This window comes from Haliaeetus albicilla, chromosome 19 (assembly GCF_947461875.1).
Source record: "Haliaeetus albicilla chromosome 19, bHalAlb1.1, whole genome shotgun sequence".
Classification (NCBI taxonomy): Eukaryota; Metazoa; Chordata; class Aves; order Accipitriformes; family Accipitridae; genus Haliaeetus; species Haliaeetus albicilla.
In genome coordinates this window covers 10,661,010-10,685,847 of record NC_091501.1, presented here as the reverse complement: position 1 = coordinate 10,685,847, position 24,838 = coordinate 10,661,010, and the positions used below count along the sequence as shown (strand labels likewise).

At 40.7% G+C, this 24,838-nt stretch overlaps 1 protein-coding gene across 1 annotated transcript in view; it reads right to left on the bottom strand.

The window, feature by feature from the left end:
- PKP2 (plakophilin 2) overlaps positions 1 to 23,369 on the bottom strand; it is a 42,710-nt gene extending 19,341 nt beyond the window's left edge. The window contains exons 1-5 of the mRNA XM_069807580.1: positions 23,074 to 23,369; positions 15,384 to 15,496; positions 12,151 to 12,845; positions 6,065 to 6,203; positions 2,841 to 3,048 (exon numbers count right to left, since the gene is read on the bottom strand). Coding sequence (XP_069663681.1) covers positions 2,841 to 3,048; positions 6,065 to 6,203; positions 12,151 to 12,845; positions 15,384 to 15,496; positions 23,074 to 23,287 — 1,369 coding nt within the window. The 5' untranslated portion in view covers positions 23,288 to 23,369. The remainder of the gene's footprint in view (positions 1 to 2,840; positions 3,049 to 6,064; positions 6,204 to 12,150; positions 12,846 to 15,383; positions 15,497 to 23,073) is intronic.
- Positions 23,370 to 24,838: the final 1,469 nt, after the last annotated feature.

Sequence of the window (24,838 nt, the reverse complement as noted above, 5' to 3'; positions counted from 1 at the left end):
CTTGTGCATTAGATCATATTTCTGACAGATAATGAAGTATGGTATGAGAAAACTTCTGTGTCTCGGAGTTTAAACTTCCTCTCTCCAACAACTTCCTTATCTTTGTGTATTTTTGTCAGGTGGAGTGCTTTGGTACCATGCTTCCTACACAGCACTAGAAACAAAGAGCTTTCCGCGGCTGAGCTTAGACATCTTTATTAATGAGTGTCACATGCTTTCGATCCTTGGCCAGAAGTCTTTCACTGGAATTCAGCGTGGTATTACCAGGTACCAAGGTTATTTTACTAATCTCTTATGGGGGAACACATTCAGTTTATTATCATATCACACATTTGGAAGTCTCTAATTTACAGTCAAAGTAGGCAAGTAGTAAGTATGATGTGGAAAGACAGATGGGCTACTCATGCTGACCAGGTGGAAGCCCAGAGGTTCTGCATTAACCTTCTCCTGGAAGTATTACAACACTGCAGTGCGATTGCATGCATAGCTATGATATTCCACTAGTCCTGTAGGAAGCCAAAGGCAATGCAAGAGGAGAACCAACACTTGTAGGTGAGCCGTCAGTCAGGGAAACTGTTGCTCAGCAGGGTTTAACCATTTTGGTAGAAAGGCACCCAGAGGTTTGCATTGTGCTTGGAAAAGGCCTATGTTGCAGCCTTGTTGGGCTACATAGTCAATCTGTAGAGGACTGTAATTCCAGTGTTTCCTAGATATCTCTGCACATGCCAAGATCATCTGGAAGCACTGACCTTAGTAAACATATGCTTAACAGTGACTGTCTACCTCCTGTCTGCAGCCCACTCCTTGCCTGCCTTTGAAGCGTGGGCTGGGAAAGAAAGTGGCTGGAAGCAAGGTTAATATTCTCATAGAGATTCATTCAACCAGGGTGCCCTTTGCCCTGTTGGCTGCTTGCAGCTTGCTAGGCAGCTGGAAGAATTGCTCACGTGATGGCAGAAAGTAGCCCTAGTGCCATTTTCACCGAGGGACCCAATGTACTTCCTCCTGACTGCACGTTTGGGCTTGAACAAAATGAGAAATACTTCTCTCTCGGTGAATTTTTAAAGCCATCCCTTGCAACTGATAGGCATGAAAGTGTATCAGAGTATTTTGCTTTATGCAAACTACAACATCCTGCTTGATATCGCTTAAATATTTTGTTGGTGTCTTGTATGTTTCCTAAGTAAATATTCATGTTCAATGACAGCAGTAATTGCAGAAAGAAGGTGCCCCTTCATCCATTTTCACACTAGTGAAGGGGAAGACAATAATATTCACAATATCTATATGAGTTATCCTGCACAGTCAAAGCTTTTGTCAGAAATTATGAAGTTGCTAGCAAGACAAGAGCATTTGCTTTCTGGCCACTGTACCACCGTTTTCACTGTTTCCCTCACTGGTATGTAATAGCACTGAGAGACAACACACTACACAATAAGTTACTAAGTGACCCAAATCTGCATCTGATGAATGTGAAAAACTTTAAACCATTTTCATGTTGCAGAGCTGTAGAACTGAGCCAAAAGACCCAACAAGACAAAGCTTTGTTCTCCAGCTTAGGGAGCACAGTATTTCAAATACTTAAAAGAATGCAGAATTACAGAAGGTCTCAACATGCCTTTGCTTCAAGGCAGGGCTGCTGGACACCTTCTGTATTTTTTCAAGCACTGTTATTTTAATAGCTTGTGTTCCTGGTATCTTTAAAGATCACTTAAACCAAATCCCCATTCATTTATTCATAATGTTTTCTTCCATTTATAAAATATAAGCCTGCTCTTCCTTTGCATGCTAACTAGAATGAATGTGGGTCACAAGCAGTTGACCTCCTAGAGACACACTCCGGTCAAACAGGAGTGCAGGGACAAAGTGGTGGGTGTTTCTTAACTGGCTGCTGCAAAGCCAACAAAGCAGAAACTGCAGGTTTCTTTGTGAGCAATGGGGGACATTTCTTCCCACCGTTCCTTCCACTACACTGATGTACAAGAGGTGTAATATGGGGTTTCTGATCCAAAGGGCTCTTCCTTCAAAATTGCAATGGGCCCTACCGTTTTTCAACAGTTCTTCCTCAAGGACATTGGAAATAAAAGAATGAGAACATAAGCCCTGCAAAGACTGATTCCAGAATGCAGGTCACTCCACTGATGGTGTCGTATGATCTTTACGGCCAAATGGCTGTCCTGCAGGAGCTCTCCCCCGCACACAGAAAGGAGGCATGCTGTTGCTGTGGCAGAGTTTGCTGCTTGTCACAGATCTGAGAAGACAGGCTTGGGTGTGAACAGCTAGAAGTGAGAGAGCTCAGAGCAGAAACTGGGGGCAGGAGGGTTTGTGGGGAGTAGGACGACCACTCCATCCACAGCACCTGACTGTTCTGGGGTACAGTCTTCAACAAGGAGCTCCCAGTATGCACTGGCAGCAGAGTGTCAGAAAGCGAGGGCTGAGCTGCTGTGCAAGTAGCAGGCATTAATTATGGTCCCAGGCACCCCTGGGACTGCTCCGATCACTGCTCACCAAAATGGTTCTACAGAATTTGCTATTTGGAGCCTCGCTTTCTTTTCTGGAATATCTAGGACTTCAAGCTTCCTGCAAACAGACAGAGTCATGTCATTTCTGAAGATGCTTTAAGAGAGGAAGTTGCAGTTAGTTCCTAGTGTCTTCTTACTGTCTTAAGGACTGGTCTTGAGTAAGGACCTTGCAATTTCACCCTAAGGGAAGAGCTTAGAATAGGTGACAATATTCATGTATTTAGTCAGTAAACATGGCCTAAGTAAACAATCATGTACCTCACATGGAAAGCTTGTGTGCTACTTAAAGCACTTCATGCTCAACTGCACAGAAAACACTACCTGTTATTTGCTTTTTAGTCTCTTCATCCCTGGTGTGGCGGAGCAGGCGGAGCAAGAGTGGGATCCCTTTCTGCTCTGACACTTCCAGTTTGTTGTCATTGTCCTCAAACACCAAGTTTCTCAGAGCACCACTTGCTGCCCGCTGAATGTCCTCATTCTGAACGTCAAGAAGCTGTAAAAGTTTGGGGATACCACCAAGTGAGAAAACCTGCAAGGAAAACAAAACACAGCAGAGAATAGTTAGATACTGCAAATGAAAAACTCCCCCCGCCCCCACAGCAAACCTTTAAATAGTCATAGGGACTTTTTTCGTTTGCTCCTATTTGAAAGACATGAAGCAGAGAACATTAATCATCTGGACATGACTGTTAACGTCTGGGCTTTCATATGAGTCATAGTTAAAATCCACAACTAAGGGAGGCATTATATTTTAATAATTAATGTCAGAGAATGAAACTAAATCTCTTCCAGCTTTGCTGCATATTTGTACTCTCTGACAAGACATTTAATTGCTCTGTATTTTAGCTTCCATGTTGGTGAAATGGATATTTGAGATTTAACTCTGGAATATTTATAAACTGCTTTGAGATTTCTTGATGTAAAATGTTCCTGATATGCCAAGTTTGCTTTTTTCCTCAGCAGCCAGCCTGACGGAAAGACAATACTTTTCCCTGTTAACTTCTGTGCATGTACTGAAAGTGTATTAAATAAGAATACATTATACTTAGTACTTCTTATCTGTGGCATACTGAGAAAAAAATAGTAAACTAGTAAACTTCGAAATGTAGACCATTAAACATTGTAAGCTAGTTAACTACTGAACCACCCATATTTAACAAAAACTACTCTTCAGTGTCTAACTCTTTAGAAAATGAGGTTTTGGCCCCAAATGAATGAAGAATTAAGAAGATGTTATTTTACAGCAGCTGTATGGAAACAAATAGTTTCCAAGTTCTACATGTTGTGGCAAATGATGAATCCCATATGAGCTGTGATGTGGTATAAGCAAGCCTTGGCTCATTTAGGAATGAGTTTACTATGGAAAATACTTCACATTCACGTACAATTGAGGACAGTTTCCTCCAGCATCTCAGAATGCCATATGGTTTTGTGGATAAACTCATCCTTGTGTAGAACCAACAGCATGTGAAAGACTTAGAAATCTGATACAACTGTTTTGAGTAGTGCAGAGTTTAATGATAAAAAGAATTCAATACGACTGACAGGTGTTGGCAACATGAAGAAATGAAACATCACAAAGCCTTTTGCCCTTCATGCCCTGGCAAACTACACCGCCTGCCTGCCTTTCCTCTGATTCAGTTGTACAAAAGGCACAGTTTTCTTGCTGCTGCACTGCTGACCTGATTCCCCCTGCATTCATTCAGCAATCTTCTAGATGCTAGCAGAATGAAATACAGAAATATATATCCTGAGGTAAGTGGAGCATAGAGCATGCTGAAGGCACATCGACCTATTTTATTACAGTAGATAAGCCCTTTTGACACCGATACTGTAGCTAGTTGGTTTTTTTAAACATTTATGGAGACTTTCTGTTGGTAATTTCAAGGGATTTATAGCTCTTGTAAAAGAAGGGGTACTATTTCCACCTAATGTGCAGAGGAGAATTTACAAAAGCTACTGATTGGTCTTTCTAAATTTTCATCGCTAGACAAAATTCACCAAAATACTGTAAGACCACAAGTTCACGAGAAAAAGAAAAGCCACTAGACCCACACACTATGAAGTAGCAGGCAACAAAGCATCGGGAGACAAAGAAAAGGAATGCAGGCTAAAAGGCTAAAAAGGGGAAACAAGACAATGCCCATGTGAACATGTCCGATGGGCACCAAACAGAAAAACTCAGCTAGGATATGTGGGATAGACAGGAAAATAAAGAAGGCTTCAGGCTAACTACTCCAATTTGAACTCTTTTACTCATCCACTTGTTTTTCCAGGAAGCTGCCTGAGAGAGGTCTGAATAATAAACCACCTTCAAACATTCAATTCTGAAGCTCTGTCCTGAGACTGAAGTTAAAGGCTTCTAATTGTACTGGTGTTTTTTTCCAAAACAGACTTTGATCTACCATGAAGCAAGTTAAAACTACCAAAGGGTTGAGTGATGTTTGGCTGTCACTGAACTGGACGGCATATATATGAATATGGCATTAAGGCTGAGATTATGTATGAATAATACCAAGCATATTACAAAACAAAGCAGATGTAAGAATTTTTTTTTTAAATGGTTGAAATAAACAACCACCTTACACATTAATGTACAGAACTGTTCAGCAAGGGAACCATAATTGTGTTCGATACTGAAATTTAAAGAAAAGGATGAAGAGAATATTTTTAATATGTCCTTTCAAAAAACTTGTAAGAGACTTAACAAGTCTCTTGTAAGAGACTTAACAAATTTGGTTAATCCAAACAATGTATTAATGCATTTGTGCAGTCCCAACAAGCCCTTACCAGTTTGGCTAATCCATACACTGTATTAACACATTTGTGCAGTCCTAGAAAACCCTGAAGCTTGGACAAGTTTGCACTGTACTCCCAGAGTTTTCTCTTCTGGGATATTTCTGTACCAACGATGTAAGCATGTCAGTCAAAAATGAGCAAATATATTGACGAAAAAGTTCAGACTCTACAACTTACAAAGGCTGAAAGAGCTATGTTTGTTTGGCCTGAAAAAGAGCAAACTAATTGGGTATACACTTAGCAGCCTTAACATATATGAAAAACCATTATCAAGGAGACAGAAAAATACACATTCTTCTCCATATCCATAAAGATGGGATAGAAATTAATCAACTCAGTTTGCAAAAGGGAGATTTAAGTTATACTTTGGGAATAACTGGTAAGGGTAGTAAAGCTCTTTGCCTGCAGGAGCTTGTGGGATCCTAATCAATGGGGTCTTTTAAAAGTTTGTCACAAACATCTGTAATTACAGATGGTTTGGGTGAATTCTTACCCTACATTTCTATGTCTCCTATCACAAAATGATAAAGACCAAATTTTTGCTAGCATACACAAGTGCCATTCCACAGATTTAAAAGAATCTGCAGCAAAAAAGCATCAGCATATTTTAGGGAAAATATTCAACATCAGTATCCTACAAGGTTTCTTGGAGTGTCTTTTTTTTTTCATGTTGGCACACAGTGCCATACAGTATAGAAAGTTATTTGCTCTACCTGATTGTAACTGGCATAAAAATAATTACTTACTTTTCTTCTGGCATCTGCTTTCTGGAAGCACTCATGCTGTATGAAAATCACTGCAGCAAGAATCCTAGGGGTGGACTGTGTATTTTCACTCTTCAGTATGCTTACTGCACGATCCAGAGTCATCTCTCCTTCTGGGCTCCTTAAAAATATAGACAGAGGAAATATAGTGAAGCAAGACTGCAGAAAAATCATTTAGCCTGTGAAATTTCTTGTAATACCAGGATTTTCATATTTTTCAAGTAACTTCAGCTTTTCTTAGAAAATTATTCCCTTTCCAGCAGCAGAAAATATTATAAAAGCTTTAAGACATACTAAAATTCTGGGGGAAGAGAAAATCATAAATGGAAGTATTGCAACAATGAGAGGTTCTGGACAAAGCAAGTCATGCTTCACATTATAAAAACAAAATGGAAACATCAGTGGACGAAGCACTAAGATCCAAAGGAGGCCATAACCAAATTAGAGTGTCTTTTACTGATCAAGAAGATACCTTGATGTTTTTCTCAGTAATGTGTTGATTTCTTTTTTATATTTGTTTTCATGCCTTTCTGCAGTTTCTCAGTTCCCGGACTACATATATGCAAGGCTCAGTACCTGCTTTTTTCAAGCTTATAGAAGTTGTTCTAGCTTGAAATAGAAGGGCAAAGCCTTTTTTCAGGTGGGACAGATGGGCAAAGCCTTTTTTCAGGTGGGACAAAATAAAAACACTACTCATTAAATCAAGGATGTACATCGCCTGTGGTAGGATTAAAAATATGTGTAGCTATTTTCCTCCCAATTTCCAGCATGTTTGCTTGAATTACAATTGTGTTAGACAACAATATACAAAACTGGAAAGAGAGGTCACCAGACCCATTTTTTTCCCCAGTAAATGGAACATAAAACAATTTATGGCACAATCAGGTGCACTAGCTCTGGGACAGGTGGTTACGTTCCCCAGACTTTTTATTTACTTTTTGTTTCAAATACTCTCCACCTAGAGAAAAAAAAAAGGGAGGGGGGGAAGGGAGGAAGCAGTGGACAAAATCATGAGTATTCTATTTTTTTAAAACCAAAAAATTTTGTAGAACCAGATCCCAGGCTGGCCAGACAGGAATGAGAGGACAGTCTGTGAACCACAGTGAAACAAGCAGTCATTGGCAATAACTCCCTACTTCAGAGCTACCAGAATCAGAATGGTTTACCTGACAATCATCTCAGTAAGTGCATCTAAAATTAGAAATTTTGACACAATTACTTTTTATGTTAAAATAGGTGCCTGGCAAATAAATTGGTTTAAATGAAAATTTTGATTTTTTTCTTTTAACTAAGCAGAAATATTAAATAATAAACAATGTTCAGAAACGTGAAATACGAAATGTTTTGATACTGAGAAAAAAAAAATTCTAAAGCATGTGTTTGTGGACTGCCCCAGGAGTCACTCAGTTCTTCAGCTCTGAGACTGCCTCAGTAATGGACTGGCAGCAATGAAAGAGTCTGGAAGTCCAGGCGTGCCCAGAATGGGCTGCAGAGGAGCAAGGTAGACAAACGAGGCAGAAGTCAGGCAGATTTCTCACAGGGAATCTTGCTACAAATACACTGAAACCCAACTCTTTTCCCCAAAATATTTATGATGAACTCATGAGCTCCGAGACAAAAATGGATTTTGTTGGAATTTTTCCTGCCAGCTACACTGTAAATCAACATCTGGTGCTTGCTTTTGCTGAGGCAAAAGACAATTAGTATGGCTGCAAGGACAGCAAAGAAATGAAGAAGAATTTCGATGCACCTGTTGCAACTGAAGTTATACTCCTGTACCCTGAGGTTTTTACCTGCCTTTATATTTCCCTTTGGTATAAATCATGTTATTTCTCGTCTTCTCCCCTCCTCTGAGATAGTGTTTTGAGCAAATACGCTGCATCTATAGGTGCTGAGGCACGCTTGTGCAAGACAAAGATGAAATGAAGGGGACAGTGTGTTGAGGATGTCAATGGAAAGGTTAAATCAAAGTGAAATTAGACAGAACTATGGTTAGTGTCTCTAGTGCCTTGGGCTCTGGTCTGGCAACGCTTACAGCTTCCGGATTTTCAGAGTTTACCTCAGTCGGGATTTAAAACAAAGTAGCTAGGAAGTTACTCTTAAGTTGCAAGTGGAATGTACTGATCAGAAACCTACTTAAACATCTTGAACAATGAGTAATGGAAAAAAGCCACGTCATATTTCTTCTTGCTCTCTCTAAGTGGAACAGAAGAACAGGAATTTCAAGCTTGGGTTTTAGTCAGGTTTCTTCAATCAACAAGGGATCTGTGACCATGTTATAGATGTGCACATGTGAGCATGCCTACCTGCCTCTTAGTCACTGCAGTACCTTTGGAGCCCTTTGACAAAATTCAGTCACCTTCTACAGGGCGTCTCCGATGTATCAAATTGTCAGTCATTTCAGTGACTAACAGCAGAGAAGGACTCTATCCACGCCCTTGCCAAGGTCAAGACTGCTGCATGAGCTGATCCCTCGTGGGACACCAGAGAATCCACGTGGGAGCTCAGCCTCAGGACACCAAGGACGTCCCAGAGTAGTAAAGGTCCACCAGCAGTCACTATCCGGCTGAGATAAACGCACGTACAGCCAGAGACCAAATTTCTAAGTGCTGGGTGTGCGGATCTGCATTGTGACCGGGAGCAGCCCGCCATTCTCCAGAGTTATCCCTTCATGGCTGACACTCCTTCACGTGCAGTAGCCAAAATCTTTCTCTTCTGTTGTTCACTGCCATACTAGGATTGCTCTTCACTGGATAAAAATAACTTTCACTAATGTTTTATCTGACAGTAATAAAGGATACAATATCATCTTTGACCCTCAATGGTATTCATAAAGTTGCAGCACCCTAACTCTTGTCAAAATAGAATTTGATGCAATGATTCCATCCTACCCTCAGAACTTTTACAGGCAAACTTAATAGCCACGTGGCTGATCAGCATGTGCAACGACAACAAACAGATGGATATGCAGGCAGCGGTTGTTAAACAGAACAATGATTTGACAAGTTCTGACTTCACCTTAATTGCCAGAATGTAACATTTTTGAGATATATACACTGTGTTGTCTGATCATTTTGTGACAGCTCTCAATACATTTAGAGGTCAGATTCTGTGAGCAGCTGTTTCTCAGACAGCTTCAGGTTGAATCTCTCTCTTTCCTAAGCCCTGGATATGAGGATGCTTTTAACTGCTTCACTTTACCAGAAGATACAGAGACAGCATCTCTATACTCTGATTCTTCTACTTTGATTTCATAGCATGAGCTAATTCTTGTACAGAAAGTTTGAAAATGCTTTTATATACATTTCAAATACTATACACAGCTAGTCCACTGCTTCTCTTTAATGTTACAGAACTACTTTATATCCTCTTAATTAACCTTGGAAAAACCTAAATTTTGATTTGCATAAAAAAGTATAACATTCTGGAAAAAATTAAGTTACTCAGAAAACAGGCTGACCTTTTTCCCCCCCTTCCATTATTAAGGGAGCAAGAGGTAAGGGAGCAGTATATCAGATAATGCAGTCTTAAAATCAAAGAGAATGGGAAATGACAAGAAATGTGAAAGTCCCTACTAACTTCTTAAACTGAGAAGTCTTGTCAAAAGAAATTATTACACTACTGGTGGAATGATGGACTTGAGTGAAATAGCTCTGATCTGACAGCAGTGTATACCCCAAAGCAAAAGGTTGTCTATTACATTTTAAATAATTAATTCTACATTAAACTGTGCAGTAGCTAGATGTGGATGAATCAAAATGTACTACAATAACAATAGGACTTCTGCATGAAGCCCTTCCAGTGGTGAGAATTACAAGGGGATTTATTACATGTGTATTTTAGATGTCTGAAAACGGTAATAATGTATTTCGATACCATACACATGTCATTACATAAGCACGTGTAACAAATACTTACTTCAGTCAGCTAAAATAGCTACCATTTCTTCCTCATCATTTAAGAATCTAGTGGTGCAAATCTCTTCCAGAATTGTATCTTACATGCTGCTTTTCATCAGCCTCTTCGCTAATATAAGCTATTATATTTTACAGAGACTTTTTAAAACTTTGGGTAAAATAAAGAGCCCCTTACTCCCCCCAAAATGTAGCTATGAAACTAAACTAGAACCAAGGGTATTTAAAAATCTGAACAAGATATGTACAAGTAAATTAAATAGAAGCGCTGAGATAAATGAAATCTGTGAACATCTGCAAAAAGAACTTTAGAGGCTTTCACAGCACTTCCATTTGTTTTCCTCTGTAATTTCCAGCAAATCTGAATTTAAAAACTGGCACTTAAGGAATTACGTTGTCAAAAAGATTTCCATTAGGTCACAAATCTTCCACCTGAGTTCAGCATGGTCTCAAGCAAGCCACTTGCACAATGACCCAAGATAGACGTTTACATCTGCAGGTATGAAAACCACTTTGGTTGATTTTTGTGCAGGCAGACAACCAGACTCCAGTGTCTGCACCTGCCAAAGAAGAACCAAAATTGCTCCTACACAAAATTAAATATCAAAATTGCTGGTTGTGGCTCAGAAATGCACTCAAGGATGTGCTTAAAGTTAAGTAAATGATTAAGTCAATGGGATATATGCCTGTTTGTAAATTGTCTTACTGAGAAACAAAGTCCTCCCAGGCACCTATTTTCAACATTACTACTCCCAAATCTTTAGCTGTTGTGAGCTCTCAGCTGTTTTTTCTGGACTTACTTGCGGTAAAGACTGAATACTTAAGGGTCACATCATTAATACCAGATCTCTTAACTCCTGCATCACCCAGAGGTGAAAATTTTGATCCAGATCAGATGTGGGCACAAGACTGTATATATTTGTAAATCTAGTCATAAAACACAACATGTAGTTGATGACAGAAAATAACTGATCTGTACACAGCAGTGATATCGGATGATATCTCATCTCACACAGCAACAAATTTAGAAAAAGAAGAAAGGCGGCCTTCAGAAAAATGAACATAACAGCTAGACAGTTATGGAAAAAGAGACATTTCTTAATAACACTGTTGTAAATTACACCGTGATTAACTTACATAAGAAACCTTGGAATCCTATTTGGATTATGAAAAAACAGAAACCACAGTAAACACTGCAAGTAACCATCCCCTGTTTACCAAGTGGTTTGTTCTGTCCATTGAACCTTAAGAGCTCTGGAACCATTCAGGATTATTCTAAAATGAAAAAAAATATTCACTTTTGAGGGGAATTTCAGAACTGATACATTTTCTCTTTTGAAAATGGAACTGATCTTAGACATTCTGAAATCTTCTCTAGAAGGGAATTTCAGGGGAAAAAAGAAGTAATTTTGTGGAAAAAAAAAAAAAGTGCTTCTAAGATTTTAAACAATTTTCCTGTGATCGGGGGCAGCTTTGGGAATTTCTGCCATGGAGCTAACCGGGCTTCAAATTCAGATAGCGTCCTCAGAGCATGTAGGATCTCATGGTATTAAAAAGCCCTGAAATTCAGAGCAGTTTGTATTTGTTCCAGGGATGGACAGTGCTACAGAGCTAAGAGAAATTCCTGCCTGTATTTTAACTGAAGTTTATCAAAACTAAAAAGTTTCCTTGAAACCATGAAGGATTTTTAACTGGAAATTGTCAATCTGCTTCACTGGTAGATTTCTGACCTATTCTCACGAGAACCAGTGCTGAAATCATCCGGTCTCTTATGAGCACAAAATTTGCCAATACATTACTGTGTATTGTGACTTAAGTTGTAAATCACTCAGTGCCTACTATATGTCTCCTTATAAAATTGGTTAACTCTTGGTAAAAGGGGGCCCCAAACCTGAGCAGAAGGAGTGGACCCTGCAGTATGTACATACACATACGTTTTTTTCTCCCTTTCCTCTGTTGCACTGGAAGTGGATTTTTAAAAGCTGATCTACGTTCTGCATCCTCTGCACTGACATTTCATACACTGTGTTGGCTGCTGAACCATAACCTGTCCGTTTACTTTCTAAGCTGTCAGTTTACTTTCTATTTTTAAACAAACAGGTTCCTTTCAGCTGTGACACCCCAGAACCAACGCAGGTCCTGCCTCGTGCTTACCCTAGCTGAGATCCATTGACGGTGACTTGTTCACTCTGCAGGAAACCATTTCTCCCTGCTGCTGCCACGGCAGCTGTCAACGGCATCCTCTTCCCATCCGTTTCTGCAGTGACAGTGGTTATTGAAGCTGGCTGGGAAGCTTCCCTCCTGGTCTGCGTGCTTCTGAAAGTAGTTTGGTACCAGCTGCGCCTTAAAGATTGCCTGTTCTGAAAGCCCAAACGGGAAGCAATTGGTGATCTCACTTGTCCCATCGCACTGCCTGAGGTCAGGTAGTTCTCCTTCTCCAAAAGGTTGGTCATGCTGCGACTGTTGCCTGCTTGATGGTACAGAGGGACAGCGGGGCTGGGGTAGACACCATCAAGGACGGCACCATTAACAGGGCCCATGTGGGAGTGTCTCTTAAAGAAGCATCCCCTGTTCACTGAATCACGAAGAGTGTACCCAACAATCTCAGACCGAGCATATCTTGGTGGGATGGTCCCGCTGGATCTCTTGCTATCTCCATGTCTCATGGAGAATCCAGTTGAAATCCCTCCGTCATAGTGAAAATCATTGGACACATATGACAATCTTTCAGGACTTCGTTGGGGTGAAACCTCTAGTCTCTTCAGAGGCTGCCTTTGAGCTCTCTCTTCCATTGTTTTGTAAGTAATCCTCGTCCCCCAGCCATTTGTAAAACAGGATGGCGAGGCCACCTATTCAAGGGTGCATAAGAGAACAGGAGTCTCAGTAAGATCACAGCATTTAGGACTAATAGCAAGGAAACCAAACCAAAAAAGTAAAGATAAAAATTCTAAGGTCTGCTCTCAGAATCAGAAAACAAAATGTGAACATCACCAAAACTGTGCATTAAATGGGATTCTGCAACACTTCTTTGTATCTGCCTTACAAAGTCTAAACATGAGGAGACAAAGTCTAAGCAGCTAGTCTTCTGTCATTAACTTAAAATAGGTGCACAAGTCAATTATGCCTGGTAGCGAACAGTCTGCTTATTAATGGAGATTTTAGTTTCAGTTTGAAACTCCTCAGGGATTAACACCCACATCTGCTACTAAAATTAAATTCAAGGTTTTCCAATAGACAGAAGAAAATTAATCAGTCAGATATTAAAATATTATACTAAAGTGTCTGCATATTGCTATTAACCTTATTAATATAAGGTTATTAAGCCCTCTTGTTCACTTTGGGGTAGGATCTAGGAAAAAGAGATAGTCCCTTCCCTGTTTGTCTAACCTCTTAAAAATGAAGGAGATTACATAACATTCTAAGAAAACCATCTCAATGGTTTCCCTAATTCTACAGTTGCAATTTAAGATGATTTTTCTTTTCCTGTTTCTAATGGGCATGGACAGTAATGGATCATCATCTTGCTTTATAATTTCATCTTTTCTAAACTCAACAAACCCACTTCCTTCAACCTTTCTTTGTAGGATGTGCCTTCAAGATTCTTACCGTTTAGGTGCCATTTGGGGCCTCTCCAATTTTTCTACCTTTTTCTTATGCTCTAAATTGGACATTGTACTCCACTGAAGACCTTTCAGAACTAAATCAACTTGGGAGACTATCTGGCCTTGAAATAGAAGAGTCAAAGCCCAATTTTTTTTTAAGATCAGTAAGCACAGTGGCATCCAGCCATTAATCAAAGCCCTGTATATTCCATTTCCATGTTGTATTAAAGTTTTGTAATATTAAAGGCATTTTTTAAGGTAAACTGAGAAGTTTACACAATTTATTACTTGAAGGGACAGTGCTTAGCAGATAGTTGCCAGACTGAAATCCCTTAATTTCACTGTTGAGGAGTTACTGAGGGTGATAATCAACTCACAAAAGGAGTAAAGGTTGCTGAAACTAGTAGGCTGAGGCAAGGATCACTGGATACATCTGTTTATTCTACGGAAGCTATGCAAGGATATCTTTATCTTTTGTTTGGGGACAAGGAAATTAATGTTTTAGTGAAATACTAGACCTTGTGGCTTTTTCTGGCTCTCACACAGGACAAATAGTCTCTCTCTCTTATTTTTTAATTCTCCCCCACCCCCACGTGGAAAACTGTAGTATTTTCTTGCAGTTCCTATGTCACCTCCAGTTTCCCTCTTGTTGCTCTCCTCTAGAGAGAAGGGATTCCCATTCAATATTATGGACTGGATGATAGGTGAGAACAGAGGATAGGAGGACAGAGAAGGAAATGTATTTAAGTAAATGGTTCTAACTCTCCCCGTACAGAGCCAGAGCTGCTTCACTAACTGGCCAGACGCTATTTCCTTTAATGACAATAAGCCATTATTAAGTAATCTAAAATTAAGAAAGACTCGGCCTCTCCGTATATGCTTATTAAATAAATATTTCTGTTCTCAAGCTGAATTGCTTTCAGTGTACTGATGTTGTTCATGCAGCAGCATTGCTATTGAGCTGTGTGTTGATTTCCAAGTCATATGGTTGCTCCCTCAAATAGGTTCATACCAGTTATGAGCTATGTCACAAACCCTGCAGGAAACCAATTATTTATCTTAGCATTCAGGCCGTGACCCAAGAAAAGCTGGTCAAAATAACAAGGGAATTTATGATTAGACAGTTTAGAAACACCATTGTATTGCAAGGACTGTACTGCTCAAATTCTTGTAATGCTAAAACAGGTTACAACAGGATTATTTTAAATGATAAGGAACACTCTACCTGTCCTTATGAAACTAAAGCAATCTGTTTTCCTGTGGTTTTGGATGCTTAATTCCCTAACCTCTTTCACCACATTCCCAGCTCCTACCCATGTCATTTGTTACCCCACGGGATCGCTGAACTTCTTCTAGCAACCTCCAAGTCTTGTGAGTGGCGGCATGGCCTCCGGCCGCTTTGAGCTACAGATGTGAAGACTGACTGGCTGCCTGGTGGGACGGATGAAGATCTGGCTTGTCACAGCCTTTGCTTTAGTGGGGTGTTCATATAGGTTTTAATTTTCTACCCTGATGCCAATTCTCACAAAACCAACAGGATTGCAAAAAGCCTGTCTGTATGACTGAGTTGAATTTAGCCACTGGGCTCAGAAGTCACTGGAAGGGGTAAAACATTAACAGATCTCCACTCTAAAAACCTCATTTTCTAGAAATCAGGCTTTAAAAAGCAAGCAAGCAAGCAAACAAACCTTGAAACACCATCTACGTGTTATTATTTGTGGTAACAAAATGAATAAACTATGCATGCGATACATTAATTTCTATTCATTGTCATCTTTTCCTCACCTGGTTTGACTGGTAATATGAAAAACCATAGGGAGTTCTTAGTGCAGAATCATTTTCAGTAATCCCCACGTTATAGACACGCTCTGGAACACTGGATGCACGGTGCAAACTGCCTATAACCAAACATCAGCGAGATTTTAACAAAACGTGATATTGTTATAAAGGACGATTTACAGTCGACACTGCCACTAATATATATAAGCTGAAAATAAGACAGGGAAATGATGGAAATACATTTGCATTCGGTGTATCACATTCAAAACATTGCTAAGCAAAGCTTTCTGAGGATACAAGCCAGTTTTTCAGTTTCCTATTTACGACATATTTTTAACTTTTAGAAGTCTTGTTGTTGATGCAGCTATTTAATGAAAAATGTTTTAACACTGCAAGCTGATATTTTAAATATCCCAGATAATGACAGATGATTAAGTACTGAGAAATGGTATCACTGAGCAGTGACTAAGAACACTTATTTTCCACTGTAACCACTCTGAATATATATGCATGGTTTATGTTAGAGGCTGACTATAACATGCACAGTACACAAGAAATGAAAATATTGCAGCTGTAGATTGTAGATGAGAAACATGGGTTGCTGTGTATACCCCTGTTACTGTGCACCCTAGAGAGGCAATTTTCACAATGTACCACTGTAAACAAATAGCATACACTGAGTATAGACTGTTTATTTCATAGTCATCTACCTCAACTGCTGATGTTTCTTCTCCCTTAGGTGCTAGTATAAAGATGAGATATTGGAGCAAGTAGTGCTTCACTAACCTTCTCAGTGCTTCACCCGAAGAGCACAAAGTATCTACGAACAAATTCTATGGCTTATGGAGGCACGTTGCATATGATGCTGTAAAGTAGGGTTGCTTAATGACACTATAAATCTGCACCTGAGAGGTTCACTAATCCTACAAATAATGTAGAAGATGATCCACAGCGTATCATCAGCTCCGATTCTTTTTTTCCATGACCCAGCTTTGAAAATAGAACAGTGCATTGTGATTATTTCTTTCACTAAAACTGCATTCTTCTTCTAATTAAAACCAAACAAACCAACCAAGCAAAAACTTCAGGCTGTTTCTTTTTCACTGGTACAATGCATTGTCAAAGAAAAAGTGCTTCTATTAATTTTTTTTAAAGCAACAGATACTGCTGAAATAATTATCCATGATATTCCCATGTTACTATGAGAATCAGCATACAGGAATATAAATAACACAGATGGGTTTAAAGAGGTGAAGCAGAAGTTGAAAGCATGATATACCTCAAATCGGTCATAAATGGGGCCAGTGGGTGCTGCAGAAGTTTAGGCTGAACAGATAACAGTGGTCAATAAAGAAGTTAATCGGCCATGAATTTTCAAAATAGCAGATACTACCTAAGATACTACAGAAATCTAAAGAACCAATCATTAACTTGGTCAAACTGCTGAAGTCTCCACTTCTAAAAACAGTAGGAGTCATATGCCCATGGGAATTCAGGTGCCAAAACCACGCAGGCGAATGCCTGTTGGGATCTTTGAAAGCAGCTGGTGTACGTGTGCCAAAGAGCTGAGGTTTTCAGTTTGTGCAGTTAGACTCTGGCCTTCATTAGGTGCACACGGGTATCCCTAGGAACTTCAGTACACCTGTATCTTTGATCCTTAGCGTCCATAGCTAGTAAAGGGCTTGACAAGGATGAAAATAAACAAGAGACTCATGTAACAAGAATAATTTATGAATGATTCTCACTAGCATGTAGCTACCTGGTTAAGTCCAAATTTGTGCATAATATAATATATTATTGTGTTATACTATATTATATACAATATAATAGCAGACTGCAATAATTTGAGGCCTAATTCAATCATACTTTGCAGTTATTTTGCTTTAATCATACTTTCCAATTCTTTCATTTTGGCCATGAGAGACAGACTTAAACGTGTATTAGGTGATTTGTTAAGACACATTCATGGTAACTTTGCGTCATGAGAGTGGAATGATGCAGCTTGGTCAAACTCATGATTTGGATTGTAATAATTCCTTTGTGACATTACAAGGTTACCATAGCCCAAGGGTTATCCAAGTACGTGAGAAAGCAGTAAGAGCAAACTGTTGTTTTATACTGCAAAAAAATCCTGCCAACGTACACCGACATCCAAAATCTACAAATTCATATAAATCTCTCATTTGTCTGATACTATTCCCATATCAATGTACTGTTTCAGGTGGCCAGTAAGACTCCATCTTAGCCTATCACCTGTGCCTGCTTTTTAAAGATTCACTTTATGCATTGCTGCATATTAAAGTACTTCCATATGTCTTTAAATACAAATACACATACATTTCTGTTTCTTTATAGTTAGTATTTTTTGTCCAGTTTACTAAGTGAGAAATTACTCTCAGTTATTTTTCTACTTAGGTCATAAAGATCATTTGAGCAAGTAATTTGTGCATGTTTTAGGTAACTCTAAACTCCCTGCCTTTGCTAAACAAATAAAAGAAAAATAAGGATAAATTAAAAATAACAAGGCTGTCCATGAACTAACTGAGGATAAACTACATATCTAACAGTCCCTCTTTGCAAAAGCAAAATACAGTCAATCAGAAATTGTAAGTCACTTATCTTCAGGTAGTCCTCGTTTTTTTTATGTCTTTCAGAGATAAACACAGTATATGTTAGCTTATGGAATTTCACTTGCATTTACAGTATCTCTTGCTTGCTCTTACCATATCAGTAAATTATTTTGCTAGCATTTTACCTGTAGATTTATTAGGTAGACATAAAATGTATGTCTTTTTATTGCATGCTGTTTACTTCTGCCAAAAGCCAGTGTGTTAAAGGAAAACGTGGTAACCGAAATGCTGTGTTTTTCCGTTAGTTATGAGATGCAGAATAGGTGATCTGATCAAAACTTGCCTCTGCCAGCGAGGCTTCCTTCAGCTTATTTTCACCATACTACAAAAACCTATATGTCTTTCCCACCTCTCAGATTTGCTCAGTATTGCATATATTCGGAAATCATTAGGCAGTCCGTATACACATAGTGCAATGGTTTAAAAAAAAAAAAAAAAAGAAAAAAAAGCCATGAATGATTAAAAAAAAAAAAATATTATGGGTTCATTTATTGTTAGGATTAAAATTTTCTAACTGTGAGACTCAGTGTTTTAAGTCTCACAAAAACTCTCTCTTGAGTATATATGCACACGATTCAGTTACTCATCCGTAAGGGACAAATGCTATTTGAGAGGCCATAGGATACCATACTCGATTTCTAGCAGCCAGTCAAAAAAAGGATGGATTTCCTACAGGCCCTGCATCATGTCTGTCAACCCAGGAGGATATTTTGGAAAACTCAGGCATCTCAGACAGCAGCAGACACCCATGTGTGGGCAATTGAGCGGAACCGTTTATCAGAGTCTCCCCTCTCCCCTGTCAGTATGAACCAAAGCAGCCCAGGAATGCTTTGGATGCGGTCGGTGGAGGAGGAAAACTAAACCCCTTCGCTCTTCTCCATGCCTAAAATAAAAGCTGTATAAAAATCACCTGATTTTGCAACAGTTGTGACAAAATTTTGAGTCCTGAAAAAATAATTACACTATCAGGAGGGAGACTGTACCGATGACTGAGCAAAACCCCCATCCGTCTTCACAGAGGCTCCTCTCAAGGCCCCTTTGTACCCTGAGACGTGACAGGTCCAACATCTCCAAAGGCCTTGGAAGGTCCTCCCCAGCAATCACTGCCTGTGGCTGCAGACAGATCAATCACCTGTTCGCTTGGCTTTCAAAAGCAACAATGACAAGAGGCATCTCTAAGATATACGATATATGACAAAGACAGTCATTCTCCATTAGGAGTTAGGTGTAACAAATTCCCCTTAAATCATGTACAGTGTTAACTCTCAGTTGTCAGTTTTTTTCAACGCTTTCGTATTTGAATGGTTGCCATGAAAGCCAAATTTTGGCTTTAAACCCCCCACTGCGGGCATCAATGCAGCTGTACCCTGTACACAGAAGTCTATTAAGGACCACGATATTTTCATGCACCCTGAGTGCCCACCTGCTGAGTACCCACTGTCCACTCTTGCTCAGAGCAGGTGGGTGATTATATCCCCAACAGAGACTCCCAAGTGTTCCTGGACTATCATCTTTCAATCCTTTCTTACACTCCACCACTCATGATGGACCGAGATGGTGACATTTAAGAATGGCATATCAAAAACTTCACTGAATCACTTCATCTAGAGATCAAAGAGCCTTCTTTTTGATCATGTGCCGTCATCACTCTGCCAGCACATGCCTGGTCCCAAAGTAGTTTTTCTAGCGTTTTTTACTTCGTGCTGGTCAGTACATTTACACAAGTACTCAAACTTAAGAAAAAGATTTCTTCTGGCTCTGGAAGCAGAGGTGAGGAATTTAATGAAACCAATAAAAAGTGGAAGTCACCAACAAGGAATTTTTTCTACATCCTTTTCCCACAAAGATATAAACAGAAAATCACTATGAAGCAGTTAACACAGTCAGAATTCTGCAAAACAGAAGGCTAAGGATAGAACACTCCCCCAAACCCCTAAAAGCAAGTTTAACAAAAAATACTACTAAGAATTTTAGAAATGAAGAAACAAAGAATAAATAAGGCTCTGATTGTAACAGTCTTGTATCTGATGCTGTTGATTTGGAAATCACGTTGTTAGAATTCTGTTTTCTATAAACACACTGTGTTTATAAAACTGTGCTAGAGAAGGAATCTCTACACAGACAGCAGTTCATCAGACTGGTTTTTATGATACTGTACTCAATTCCACTCTCAATTTTTATGATGGAACTGATAAGGATGTACAGGATGTAGAGGAAAGTAGACTTTGGTCCAGGGATTATACTAAAGAAACAGAAATACCACAAGTTAATTTAAAAGCCAATCAAAATCCAACTTGAACAAGATCAGAAGCAAGTGGACTCATAAAGAGAATAAAGTTTAACAGACTCCTAAAGTGCACATAAAATAATCAATAGTGTTGCATCATATGTGAGCTGAAAAACACCAGTTATTAAGGTATATGATTCTGAATGACATTTGTCTTTGATAAGGCTGAACCATCTATCATTCCATTTCCATCCTTAAAAAGAATTCAGACATTTCATACAGCTTCTTTAGTTGTTCATAATTTTTAAGGGCAGCATAAGCTTTAATTTATAAAGGTTCAGCATCAGATGAACTGGAAAACTTGCAGCTGTTGTTAAACTACTGCTTGAAAAGCTACTAACAATGTTTGACTACATCTTGAAAAGTCACGGCAGTATGTGACTTCAATCATTTGGCAGCCAGTGGAATCCTCAAATCTGAGAACAACCTGAATTTCTATTATAAAAAAGAAGAAATACACCCTCCAAAAGGTGAGGAAAGGGCATGAAACAGCAAACAATATGGGGGTAGGAAGCAAAAGGATGTTTTTCCATTTAAAGGTAATGCTCAAGGCTAAGCAGTCACCTTTAATTTGAAACGCTAAGGAGAAATTATGCTGCCTGACAGAGTACTTCTTGCAGCTTCAAAGCTTCAAGTACAGTCAGTGGAAAATAGGTGTGCACAGACGATACTAGGCAGGACCTTTACTGATTTTTCATACCCAGTGGTTATGGACTTGGCTAATTTTAGGCATGTATATGAATACTCTGGTTAGGTATGTGCTAAGTACCTTGCTGAACAGAGTCTGAAATACTCCTACAGATAGGACAGTTATCTTAGAGAGGCCTGCTCCTGCTCCTTCTAAATCTTTGTATCATCTTCGCTGCAACTGCAAACAATATGGGACCCTTAGTAAATGTATCTAGAAAACTGTTATAATTCAGAGAAAGTGAGTTTTTTGCATGTAAAAGACTGCACATTTTTAAAAAGTACCCCACATATAAGAATCCAAATGTTCTCAAAGCATAGTCAAATTTTGAGCAAGTCTATATAGGAAGCACACTATATGCATATATATGTATATTTTTCAAGAATGTCAATATGTTAAATGCATGATAGGCATTTGATTCACATTATATACATTTAAGATATTGATAGATATACATATACATTATACATATATATATGTATAAACACATGGTCCATTCCAGGTCCATTTGTTTTTTCTGAGCTTTGCAGTGGGACTAAAAAAACGTATGGTGGGTTGGGCACAAGAATACATTTGAAAGAAGAAAAGTTCATTTTATGCATGAACAATACATGTAACAGACATGTCATTTGTCACTCCTGATCTTGAAGCTTAAAAGTTTTGCTATCTCAGAAATGCAAAGGGATCAAATACTTGACCTTTAGAAAAACAAAGCAAACCAAGACAACTATCCCCAAATCCATCAGGTCTGTTAACATATTCCAGATAAGTTGAGTTAGGAGGAGGGGAACTTTGTCTTAATAGTGTTTTATGCATGGTTGAGAGACATGGTCTCACGTTCATGACGCCATATAATTTATTAACTATTCTTAAAAAGCTTTTCCCAGGCTCTTTGTTGAGAGAAAAAGAAATCAAGTTACTCTAAAAGTGTTTAGAAATCTTATTTAAATGAGAGCAGCCGAGCTAAGGACTCACATGTGTAGCTGCACATTGCACAGCTGTGTGTACCTGTTTATGGATTTGTGTACCTGATTTTTCTGAGCAGAGTATGTCCATGTCTGCATTGTATGCATTTTTCGCCATGAGGCATGTTTTAGATAGAAGCCAGATGAAGTACAAGGAAACATTCCTCTGCCTGACAAGATAGACGAGTGAAGTATAGTTATAAATTTAAAGACCTTTGGCTCACAGCTTTTTGCAAATGAAAGGTGGCAACTTCTTTAATGACAACCGAGCAACAGGGTATATAGCCTGCAAGTCAGTCGTGTCTTCCTATTTAAAAACAGGATTAAAGTTTTCATGGTAAGGGCTGCTTTTTTTCAATTTACTTTGAAAACAACACATCTCTTGGCCATTAATAGTTAAGACTAAACCCCTCGAGCAGCTTGCTTTTAACCCTCAGCACCTGACAAAGTCACTCCGTGGGTGCCAGACCCTGGTTGGGCCAAAAGGCACGACTGTGCGGACCTGGCTGACGGATCTGGCCTTTGGGCTACAAGGTCCTGGAAGCAAGGATTGACTGATGTCAGTTTGTGACGTGCACGTCAAAGAACAGGGTAAATAATGTCTGGTAGCGATATCGTCCCATGTTTCCCATTCAGGCCTTTCCTAGAGTTACTTTTGCAAACCTCCTTTTAGTTGTTGGTTGGTTTTGGTTGGTTTGTTGTGTTTTTTTTCGAGGTGAAACAAGGAAAAACATTTCCTACGTTTCTTCCCGGTTTATTTTGCAAACAGGGCCAGTGGGTAAAGCGAAGGTATTCAAATAAGCACAGTGAGCGGTTGCTGGGTGAGGAAAATTTCGGCTCGACTCTTGCCCCGGGCAGCCCCCGCCGCTCACCCACGGTCCGGCCGTCGGGAGGGAGAAACTTTTGACGCGCTTGGGTGGGGAAACAAGAAAGGGAAGAGGCGACAGGGCCACGCTTTTCTGTCCGAGCCCGTGAAGGCCGACGACCTACGGTAGTACCGGCGGCTGCCCCGAGCGGCTCGGGTCTCCCCCCGGGGCCGCCGCCCCCGGAGCCCCTTCCCGCGCTCCCGCCGCCGCCGAAACCGCCGCCGCCAGCACCGGACGGCACCGAGGGGCCGGACACTCACCGTTACGCAGCGAGCCCCGGCTCTTCCTAGCCAGCGTCTGCTGGACCTGCCGGTGGATCCGCAGCGCCTTCTCCTCCCCGGCCCGGCCGCCCGAAAGCTTGAGCCTGGCCTCGGAGGGCAGCGCCAGGCTGGAGCTGTCCAACTCCCCCAGGATCTGCTGGCCCAGCACCGTGCGGATGTAGCCCTGCTCGGCCACGGGGCCGCGGCCGGCCATGGGCACAGCCGGGCTCCGCTCCGCTCCGCTAACCTGTTGCGCCGCCGCCTCCTACCCCAGCGCCGGGGCTGAGCCGCCGAGGGCCGGGCCGGGCTCTGCCCCGCACCCAGCGCCGCCCCGGGCTCTGCCCCGCCCGCCGCGCAGGTGCCAGGCACGGCCCCCGCCCCGCCCCGCCCGCCGCGGCCACCCGGGGCGGGGCAGGGGCGTGGCGCCCCCTCCCCTCCCGTTCCCTTCCCGCCGGGATGAAGGATCCGGCCCCGGGGCAGCGGGAGCAAACACACGCGTGTTTCTGTCCTCGTGCCTTTTCCCTTATAGCTCCTTTGCGTTGCCTTACCGTACTTACAGGTTTTTCCATGAAGCTGCGTTTTGTGCGTACATATGGGAGTTTCAGCCTAAAACGTAAGACGCAAAACCACTTTAAGTATAGCGGGCCCGGTGAAGATCCAACTTTCAGGCGGGTTTGCGTCGGGGGGGTAAGCGTAGGGCTGCAGGTCTGGGAGGTTTTCCTGCTCTCGGTTTTTGTTTTTTTTTTTTCAGGCTGTCCTGAGGATTTGCAGAGAGATGAATCGAAGCCGCCTTCTCTCCATTTCATTGTAAAGAGGTGCTGAGGGAATGGCGCGATTAAAGGTTTGAAAAACCTCAGCCTGGCTCTGTCCCTGCAAAGGTCTGTGCCTGCCTGCACGGTCGTGAGTGGCTTCTTACACAGTGAAAGACAGTGAGTGTGAGCCAGGGGAAGGCTGAAGTTCTCACACTATCTCAGGACACAGCTCGGAGTTACTGTTTAAACAAACTCTCTGCTCACAGTGGGTTGAAAGGAGGAGGAAAGAGGGAACATAACATGGCTTGGGGAAAGGAAAGGGCAGTCTTTAGAAAAAGAAGTAGGTGATCTGGAGTTGCACGATTCAAAAAAAAAAAAAAAATATCCTTAGCAAACGAAATGTAGGTGTTTTAACAGAAAAGCTAATGTTTCTTAAAAGCAAATGAAAATTAATGTGGCTTTTAACTTCATGTGTTGCTATTCCAGAGGCACTCTGGGACTCGAAATGAGCTGGTGCAGCTTGTTTGTTACCAGAACTTCAGACAGCAGTGAGCGTACAGGGTGACTGGGGAGGAACTGGGGCCATCCTTCTCTGTAACATAAGAAAATGGGGCATCTCCTTTATTCTTGGAAAACTCAGGATGAGGGGAGGCACCAGCTCCATGCTGAGGAGTCCAGAATCCTTTTGCCCCTGATTTACTCTTTGTCTCTCTTCCTTTTTTTTTTTTCTTTAAGAGGGGGAGGGAGCTCTGGCCTTTCTTGTCACTTGGTCTGGCTAATGTCATCCCCTTTTGTTCTAATGTGGCATATTGGAGGAGAGGTCACGTTAATGATACGTGAGAATAGTTTCAGGTTAAGAGAAATGGAGTGACAGACTCCTTCCTTATAAACAGGGAAAGGTTATGTGTGGGAGCATAAAGGTTGGAGATAAGCTGTGGGGGTACCAGCTGGGAAAGAGGAGCAGGAATTTATGGAGAGGAGGAAGGTAGAGGTATGTGGCGGAACTACGACAG